General features: G+C 41.0%; 1 protein-coding gene across 1 annotated transcript; it reads right to left on the reverse strand.

The window, feature by feature from the left end:
• Positions 1-729: 729 nt before the first annotated feature.
• On the reverse strand, positions 730-10,035 carry frmd8 (FERM domain containing 8). The gene is made up of 11 exons (XM_068729498.1): positions 9,888-10,035; positions 8,770-8,867; positions 8,437-8,604; positions 8,077-8,178; positions 7,018-7,076; positions 6,630-6,796; positions 4,228-4,443; positions 4,006-4,129; positions 3,649-3,798; positions 3,173-3,401; positions 730-3,029 (listed from the first exon to the last, which is right to left on the reverse strand). The coding sequence occupies exons 2-11, from the start codon at positions 8,858-8,860 to the stop codon at positions 2,914-2,916; spliced, it is 1,422 nt and encodes a 473-aa protein (XP_068585599.1). The 5' UTR covers positions 8,861-8,867; positions 9,888-10,035; the 3' UTR covers positions 730-2,913.
• Positions 10,036-10,339: the final 304 nt, after the last annotated feature.

Below are 10,339 nucleotides of genomic sequence, written 5' to 3' on the forward strand. Positions count from 1 at the left end.
GGGGGATAATATCCTCTGATTCACTTTAGGCATTTGTTATTCATTAATTATTTAAAGCCAGTTAAAATACTTTTAGGCGCATGTTAAACCATTTCAGAATTAACAGTGTTACATCACACATCTCTGCACAGTAAACAACCAACAACCAAATTTAACACTAGAATGCTTTACCAAGCCCACCTAGTTGAAATGTTACCGGAGCAAGTTGTTGCTTTCATTGTAAAATAAAGAGAGAAGAGAGGATCTGATCATAAGACATGGCAATGTAAAGGGTTACAGGAGAAAGTCATTGGCTAAAGGGGAAGAAAAGACTCGGTCTCCTTTCATTGACTGGCTCAATATTACCATCTTGATAGGTTGGTGAGTCATCACTATGGGGTTGGAGCAAAAGATCCAGATTGAAAACTCTGAAAATCACCTGGGCAGGTAAAGCACCAAGTTCCCCTTCATTTCAGACAAGGCTACACAACTGAACATTTTGGGTAAGCTTTCTTCAGTGCCTCAAACATAATCAGAGCACGACTTTCTCTCCCCATCAGGCTTACATACACACACAGCAGTTCACAGCACTTACTGCAGAACGGGTCAAAATGTATAGATGTACAAAACATATTGCCTCAATAAAATCACACAAAGTAACAGCTAGTGGTTAGTTAAAGAAGTATGGCTTCAGTACATTTAGGCTGCAAGTATTAAACACTTTTTAACATATTTTCAGAGAAATTAGGCCCACTTTGCATCTGTTTATTTAAAAAAAAATGACAGACATATTTGAATGAAGGCAGACTGACCACTACATTAAGAGAAACCACAATACACTGTTCAACAGCAGCCCAGTGTAGCTATCCAGTTTATCAGCTAGGAAGAATGAAATGAATGGTCTGAAAATGTGGGAAATATATTACAAAACACAAATACTTTTCTCAAACCACCGTAATAACAAAAAACGTCCCGTCATACAGATGCCCACTCAGTACAAACAAAAAGGCACTTGATGCTTCTGCAAAGTGATTGCATGGGAAGATAACGCTTTCAATGGCCCATTTCTTCATTTCATTGTTGTGTATACGGACACCAACGAGTATTTGAAAATGAAATAAAAAATATTCTCTCATAAAAGCAAACAAACAATACAAAAACAGGTTCATAAACAGTGTATTAGTATCAATAGTGCAGTATCACATGAAGTGTAGTCTGATGTGGAATGCCTATTCTACATTGTGACATGCATAGTGTTAAGTTAGCAACAATATATTGGACTGCTGCAGTTAGGTTACAGACGGTAGCTGACGTATAACGAGTCCAAGCGTAGAAAAGTAAAAATATTCGGTTGGTCTGTGTCATATGCACAGAGCACATAGTCTTGTCCAGTGAAGCTATAGCTCAGAAATTGTTGATTTTAAATGTTTCATATAAACTGAAGCAGTTATGTTCCTTAACGGTTGAGAAAAGGGTTCTATTATTAAACTAAATAACCCCCCCGAAAAATGCTGACAACAGTTGTCAACAACACGTTTATACAAAGATAGTGTTCCTCGTCCTTTTTTATATAATGTCAACCATGATTGTGCTTGCAAGGAAAAAATTCAGCAAACCAAAACTTGTAGGCTGCAGTTTGAATTTGTCAAAGTTGTTTACGAGTCAGTCGGTAAAAGTAGTGCTGATAACGGCTTAACTCTTCTTCTTCTCTTCTTCTATAGCTCGTGTTAGAAGTTGCACAAGTATTGTATTGCATCAGTTCTACTTTGCTGATCAAGTCTGACCAAACAAGTTAAAAGTCAAGTCAAGACCTGTGCATGGATGTTACTTTTTATAATTGGAAGTTAAACTTTGGATATGAAATGCTAACCTCTCAGTGGTAGAAATAAGAGCCTGGTATCCTCTATAAATTGCTAGACGAGAGCTTTCAAATCGATTAATCTCACTAATTGTACTGTATGGTTTGGGTGCTTCTTGACTCTAATTTGACTATTTCATTAGTGCAAATAAATTCATCCTCCCCAATGACGACTTGAACCCTCTTTAACAAATGTAAATCACAGCAGAATAATTTTTTTAAAAGTGCGATGTCCCAACTGCACTTTCTATCCACGATAACCAGCTGCAAATATCGTCAAACATTAATTATCTCTTAAAAAGCATGTACTTACAAGAAACTTCCACAACACAGATAACGTGCTCCCATACGGACACTTTCTGATCAGTAACGCCAATCCTTTATCCTATCTACCAGTGCTTTTCTTAAGTGTCTTCACCCTTTGATGAGAACAAGGCACCGGCAGTTTGAAAAAGCAGAATAGCGGGGACCCGCCCTTAAGATCGTCCCCTGAAAGTGTTTGTCATGCTGACGGTAAAGAGTCTGTGGTTACTCTTACAAAATGTTTGTTGTATGGGGATATATTGTTCTTGATATCCACCCCCCCAATAAGAGTACAAAGAGGTAATGAAGCAGTTATATTCTAATGAGGTTGAACATTTTTTTAACAGCTCCAGAGTGCTGCAGAAGGGTAAAACCTGTCATGAGATTATACACTTGGAGTCTATAGATTTTTGTAAGGCTCGTCTCAGACACATGAAGGACGTCCATCATATGGTGCTCAGAGAACGCTCTATTTTCTTTATGTAAGGCCATTTAATGAACAGCCACTTCAGTTGAACCTTGGAAGCATACGGGTTAATAGATCATTTTGTTTTTCACATTACTGTGCTCTCTTAATATACACACACACAGACACACACACACACACACACAACGTCAAAAGATAAATATCGTCACTCACACTTGGATCCCTCGCTTGGTCCTTTGCATGTTCATATATTATCAGTTATGTGTCGAGTCTTTTTCTTTAAATCTCAGTGTACAGTGTTCAGGTTTGGTCTTCGAGAGGCACGGGGCAGAGCTGAGGAGCGAGTTTAACCCTGCTCCAGACTCTCCGTCACCTGCACGGCTGAGTATGCGGGTGCAGAAGATGCCTGTCGGGTGAAGAAGGACGCGGCTCTTTTCGGCTTCAAGCGTTTGATTTCTTTTCCTGGAAGACAACAATGGAAAAATAGTGAAAAACGACTACAATTGAAATTACTACAGGGAGATTGTCTTGGTATAGAAGTAGCTCCCTCTCGAAAGATTATACCGCAAGTAGGTTTGGGCTACAAAAGGTAACCCTAGACTCACCATTGTCCACGTAGCTGATAGTGTTAAGTGAATGGACCCGACTGCACACGACGCTGCTTTGCCTGCGCAGCATCCCGCGTCGTCCTCCGCGTCCGTTCTTGTTGCTGCCGTCCTGTCCTGCAGGCTGCTGAGACAGACTCCCCTCACCGTCCATTTCTGCTGTAGCTCCTCCCTCAGTCGCAGACTTCAGCTCCACACAGAACTCAATGAATCCGCTCATCAGCTCTGCCTGGTTGACAAAAGAAAAAGAAAACGCTGATGAGCCTTTTGACGTATATACATAATTAACGGCTGTGATACTTTTCCATTGACAAAGGGTCAGATTACCAGCCTTGGATTAGGGCCTGGAGGCATTACTGCCTCTAGCATTATATAACATCTCTTCACCATCTGTTGTTGGTGAAAGAGATCTTATGATGTTCAATCTAATCTCATCAGATGATGTTGTGAATTCTAAATGTCAAACATGTTCCTACTTGTTTTGAGTAGATCTTAAGCAACTTGTTGACAGGAGTGCCGTCTTCATCTCCATCGAACTCCAGCCACAGAATGTGCGAGTCCCCCTGCTCCTCGGGGTAGCTGTGGTCCCAGGAAAGCTCGTTGAATTGCAGGCCGAGCAGCACATGCTGCGAGAAAATGTGTTCCAACCGGAGAAATCAGGTTATAGTTCATGAAGAGAAACAAACAACTGCTTTCAACATATCTGCGGTGTGCATGGGGATTATTCAAAAACACGCATGCGTGTGCGTCTGCACGCACACGCACACACACACACAAAGTGAGAAACACGGCATCGTGTTGTTGTTTCACAGCGCTGTCAACCAAAGACTCACCTTCTCTTTGACATCCATCACATAAACTCCCTCCAGGCAGATCCCAACGCTGACAGCTTTGCGTTTGGCCCTTTGGAGAATCCCTTGAACTGGTTTGTCGATCTCCCCAAAGAAGAAAGCGCACCTGTGTGCGTAGTTAAAGCCAATTAAAACCTAATAAATAGGAAGTGATTTGAGGGAAACCAAACAAGAGTATAAATGGCTCATTGCACAAATTGTTACCCGTAGTAAGGCAGCGTGTGACATGTGTTGAGGTACTGGTGTAGAAGCTGTGTGGGCTCAGGAGAGTTCCCAGCGGGTGTGCTGATCTTTCGGTACTCCTCCATTAGGTTCTGCTCCAGGCCCGTCTGACGGCTCGACTTCCCCCTCAGAGTGGAGAGCAAACCTCCACTCCCCATGGCAACATGAGCGGGCAGAAGAGAAGACAGCTTCTTCTTTCTGTGGAAAGCAGATGAAAGAGAGTTTGTATTATGTATTGAGTGCATCTTATCTGTGCAAATCTGGGCTCAAGATTATGGTAAATCCACAATTCATTTTTTTAAAATGCACTGTTTGATCCGTCTTTACGATTAACAGGATGCTGGAACAAACGATTGCGTCAGTGCAGTACTTTCTTTCTCTACCCTACTGTGCCGTTATACATTTCTCCTTCAATCATCGATTTCCTTCACTACCGCAGTTGCTGTGCAACTCAGATTCGGTCCCATTTTTTCCTATCCTGCATTCAAAGATCATTTGTCATAAGTTTCATGATGGCCAGAAAATCAAACGTGTTGGTCTCACAATAAAGTTCTTTACAGCACGAGTGTTGCTGGAATTTTGACCTCATCTTCTCAATTACTACCGCTCACATATCGACATGAAAAATCTCCTTAAGTGGGACAGCTTCTGTTCTTTGGCGTCATAAAAGACGTCAACTGCTGATTACCTAGAGATCGTCTTAAAAAACAAAACAACTCTTGGTCTAAAATATAATCTGTAAATAGTAAATATAATTCAAAGAATGAGCAGTATACGTCAAGATCATCAAGCTGGTAGTTGTGTTTTTCTTCTCAACAATAGTCCAATCACGTCATAATTTGAGGATTTGATTAGACTGTATTGTTAATCATCATGTAATTTATCTGTAGAAGATGAACTCAGTGTCTTCTGTCATTTAAGAGGCTTTACAAAAAAAAAGAAAAAAAAGAAGACACATTTCCATGTCCATCCCGCTCCAATCAAAAATGTCATTTTGTGCATTCTTGTGTTTGGTACTTAACCCAACAAGTAACTGAAAAACACAGCTGTGGCACAATACGAGTGTGAAATATGAAAAAGTCAAAGCCCCCTAAAATACAAAAGAAGCTCAGTTGACCTTTTGTCACAATGCCTGTGGATTTTCATAAAATAACATGTTGTCGCTGATTGTGTTGAAGTACTTAAAGCTGCTTAATCTACCAGCTGCTCTCTAGAATATGTGAGTTGATGGACATGAGTTGGGTTGTGCATTTTACGGCGTCATTTTTTCCACTACATTTTGGCTGAAGCGAAGGCATCCTCTCATGATTTGACAAAGTTGACCACAGGGGCCAGTACACACTTCTTCATTTTCTAAAATGGGCGAACTATTACCGAGTCAACTGTGAACTCCACGAAAAATGTCCATTTAAGCAGAACGTCTGGTAGGATCATGTGTTTAAAGGAATGCTGTGTGTGTCAATTATCTTACTAGAAAATGGCACACATCTGGCTCACGTTCAAGTGAACGTCAGTGCATGTGGTTACATTACAGTTAAACCACTCATGTCTGTCTGTGAAATAGGAAACAAGAGCCAGGATATGGTCACTTTAGCTTAGCATAAAGATTGGAAGCAGAGGGAAACAGCTAGATTTACCCAGCTGGTAACGGACAAGGAAAAAGACTTTAGCAAGATCTTGCTAAAGTCTCGCAAGTTTTACAAAAAAATATTACAGGTAAAAAATGTTTTAGATTGGTCTCAAATATAAAAAAAGAGAAAGGCATTTAAAGAGGAAAAGCTTTTTTATTTTGCTAAGCTGTTGTTATAATGTTTGACTGTGATTGGCACAGCTATTTCAGAGCTCTGAGACCAGTGATGTGACCATCAGAATATATAATAATCCCCACACCCGCTGATGTATATTCACCTTCACCCAGCATGTCACGCTGCTGCACATGGGCTACATGAAGCAAAGAAGGTGTGCATGGAGAGATTCCCACACAGTCCTACCAAACTTGCACTTGACATCATTATTCAAATTTCAACTAAGAAGGTGCAAAATATTAAACAGAGTGCATGGCATGCATTTGGCGAAAACATGACAGCTTCAGCAGCCAGGATCGTAAACATTTTACAAGATCTCGCAAAACTATTGAGAGATCTCACAAAAGGTCTTTTTTTCCCCCAACCGTCACATTGTTTTTCCCCCCTCCAAGTCCCTCCCCGGGCTCTGTATAGACTGGCTCTGACAAAAAACAAACAAACTGCCAAATTTTCCAAAATGTCCAACTACTCCTTTAAGAGAAACTGAAAGGTCAACAACACGCTCATCTATAAAACTCCAAAATACAAAAGCATTTCAAAACCCACATCTGGTCAAACGTTGTATTCTTTCTAACTTACCTTATAGTGGTACTAAACTGTTGCCTGTCAAGGCCAGTTCCCTCATCGAGAGCGAGAGACAAGGCTCCGAGACCCGTCCAGTGCTCGGGGTCGCAGGGGTATCGACCCGTGAGAATGTTGCCCCGGGCCTCCTCGTACAGAAGCCTCAGCACTCCCTCATCATCGATCTGCTCAGGAGTGTCAGGATGACAACAACCATCAGTCATCAGGAAAACTAACTAGAACTACAACTTTTAGACATTAACCAAAAATCTACATTAAAGCCCACTCAGCCTTTTGCTAGTCAACAGGTTTACTAAACTTACCAGTGATGGATTACAATGTCTTAATAATTCACTCATATGTAAGATTATTGAATGTTCTTGCACAGAATTAGGGTTAATAGTACCTGCAGCTCTTTAGATTTAGGATAAAAGACGTTCCGGCGGTACTGGAGACATGGTTCATCTGAGGAAAAAGCAGAGGACAATGATGGATTAGGGTTCAGGCGACCATCTGTATCTTATTTAAGTTTGTTCGTCACTGAGTGATATTGAGCCGCATGCCCAGAGTGGAGGAGTGAGGGTATAGTGTCAAACACTGTGTTAATAATGCTACATCGCCACTTATGTATGAGAGGATGGTAATTTATTTTTAAAAACATACAATTTAACCATTGTACATGAAAAAACATTTCACACTCAGATTTTCCCATTTGTCAGCATATCGTGGACACTGCTACGCTGGTCAGGTTCGCTGAACAACCCTCATCCTAAGCTTCAAAATAACATTTGTATGATGTGAAAGATTTAAGGCTTGAAATGTCAAAAATGTCTACTCTATACTGTATGAATAGATCATGGTGTCTAAACTAATGTGGTAACTGTTTAGTTATATTATTAAGAAATATTCACTAAAATGCAGCAAGTGTAATTTCATCTCTTACTCAGAGTGGTTTCTCTTCTTGTTTTTTGACTTCCTACATGTTCCAGGTTTTATTTTGCTTGTTCAGCCACAGCTGTTTTTTGCTGGCCAACTTCTTCTCTTTTCTTTTATTTATTTCAAGCAAACCTCACAGCAATTTTACCCTGGGCGAGCTACTAAGCACCAACAATTTAGAAGTAAGCTACAAATCCACAGGGAACAGCTGCAGAAAAAGAAAGTGACTGTGCTTGGCATGACTGTGTTTTGCCGAGGGCAGGGAGTGTACTGTACTGTACTGGCATTGGCGATAACTTTGTTACTTTTAAACTGACAATTCCAAGCAGTTAGTAAGAATTCACATTCCTCCCCGACACATTTTGTATGTGGTTTAGTGGTTACAGTTTTATTCTGGTGCAGACTTTAGAGGATGTGGCCTTTTTTGCCAGCTTCTTGTTCAGCTGACTGTCAGCTTACTGCAGAAAACTGACAATAATGCAGTTTCATGATGCATGTGAAGTCAGCAGCACACAGACCAAACTCTCACCTTGTGAGATGTCTTCCTCTGAGGCCTCAGTGAAGCGATACAGCAAGTCCTGCCACTGCCGACACAGTTTGTATGGTTGATGCCTTGCCTTTAACTGCAATTCTGGGGAGCAAGGAGGAGGCAAGTGTAACACAGTGAGATGTGTCCGATATCCTGCTCTGATTCTTGTGCCGCTTGCTATTGTGACTCTGGAGCTGCTAACATCGACGTATCATTTAAAGAGAAAATATGTATGTGTGTAATATGTAACATTTTGTATCCAGACTATGACATATTTTAATAAACACAGAAGCACACATAGCCAGATAGAAAAATTGCAGCACTTATGAGTGTAAAAAGAGTGGTATAAAAAATTGTTACCGAGCAGTGGAGAACAAAGCCAGAAGGCAAAAGCATCCTGTGCAGACTCAGGAATATGGAGAGCCTCGCGAACACTGCGGCCCAACTCCTGCACAGACACGCTGCCAAGCCCTTCTACTGTTAAGTGTACTGCGCTGTCGCCACAGATGTATACAAGCACATCTTGAGCTGTGTGAAAAAAACACAAATAAAACAAAAAAATGAAAATGACAAAGCCAAGTAAGCCAAAGAGAAAGACCACATCAAAATTCCGTTTTGAAAAAGTAATGCATGTTAGTAAACACTAAGGAGTGATTTTATTCTCCATGAGTTACAATATTTGCTGCACCGTACCACGGGAAAGTGTTGCGGAAGAGGCAACACTTCCTCTTTGCGAGTGATCATCCGATGAATCTGGAGGAAAATTGCAGTCGTCTCCATCCATCTCTACTCTGAAACACAATGACCAAACTCAAAAGCAGTCACAATATGTACACAGTAACATAACTGTCATAACAATGAAACTCCACATGTATGGTAGTTTTCAGGTGTGCAGATGTTACTTTAAAGTATGAGGTCCTACTCCTTTCATCCACACGTGTGATGGGACAAGTGTTGCATTTTCTCAACACACAACATCATGATTTCTTTTAAAATCAAAGGTGTGTATGTACAGCTGGCTAACCAGAGTGGCCAGTAAAGGTTGTATATGTGGCGCACATACTGACATTAGTCTCGTATACCTTCGAAGAAAGACCTAGTGAGAGGTGACTTCAGTAAACAGATATTAGCAGTATTAGTGGGTGGATCTTCCTCACTGACATATGCAACCCCATCCAGTCATGGTTTCAATAATCAAGTAATCACGCTAATTTAGACAAGGACTCACACCGCACTTGCGCCACCATGTGGTATTCGACTGGAAAAGACCCAGTACGACCAGAACAGCCTATTCTACTGTTGACCTCACCCTGGTGAACTAACGTTACACTCATCGTACGGCCCCAACCTGTCAATGTTACTAAGCACCGTTTATATGGTATTTAATAGGGCTTCGAGCATTGATATACAATGGCCTAAATACAGAGAGGATGTAAATACAGAGACGAAGCGGTACAATCCCAAGGCCCGTGGTGCAAAGGCTAGCTAGCTAACGTTACCCATGTCCTCTCGTTACATGTTCAAATACACCCAAACAATGTTTTGAACATCCCAGGGATTCAAGCCACTAAATGTATTTATTTGGCTAAAAGGCAACGGAGGCAACCGTGCTAGCAAATGTTACCGGCGTGTTGTCACTAAACATTATTGCGATACTTTTAGATACAGTACGTTTCAGTTATCAGTTGATAACGATATTGTCACTTTGGTAGTTAACGTTAGTTAACTTAGCTCCCTTTAGGTGTTTTGTCCAACAGTCTGACATACTGTATGGCAAGTGAAGGAAAAACATGTCTCTGTTGTCCACCTACCTGCAAGTTTTAATATATTCCCCTCTTCTTGCTGCTTATGCGCTGGCTAGGACAGCTAACTTTGAAAGTACCGTAGCTAAATACATAGGCAAGTCAACGGTTCGCTGTTTACCGCTGGCTACGGCTAGCCAGTTGTCTAAAACTAGCTTTCCGGGCAGCTGCAACAGTTGAAGTGTGTTACCGGAGAACGATTCGCTTCTTCTGAACCGCCCTTTTAATGGGCGTAACAGTCACTCTGCAGGATTGGAAACACCGCGTTTACTGCGATATTCATGAATGAAGTAAACATTAAAATAGCCAAGAGCAAATACTTCAAAGTATTGGTCGGGAGATCATTTAAATGAACACTGACCAAAAGACTGTGTACAGTTTGAACAATTTTACACGGGACAGGTTCAAAAAGGTACGATCCCGTAAATGAGTCGAATAAGGAGTTGACTTAGAGAGTGCGT

The sequence above is a fragment of the Cebidichthys violaceus genome, unplaced genomic scaffold (assembly GCF_023349555.1).
Source record: "Cebidichthys violaceus isolate CVI_PGR_0920_01 unplaced genomic scaffold, fCebVio1.0.p SCAF_46, whole genome shotgun sequence".
Lineage (NCBI taxonomy): Eukaryota > Metazoa > Chordata > Actinopteri > Perciformes > Stichaeidae > Cebidichthys > Cebidichthys violaceus.

Bases quoted from the DNA above. Each gene is read 5' to 3' on its own strand.
- frmd8 (XM_068729498.1), bottom strand. From the start codon at position 8,860: ATGGATGGAGACGACTGCAATTTTCCTCCAGATTCATCGGATGATCAC. The intron at 4,130-4,227 runs GTAACAATTTGT...CTACGCACACAG, and splicing joins CACACGCTGCCTTACTACGG to GTGCGCTTTCTTCTTTGGGG. The intron at 3,799-4,005 runs GTGAGTCTTTGG...ATTTTCTCGCAG, and splicing joins TGATGGATGTCAAAGAGAAG to CATGTGCTGCTCGGCCTGCA.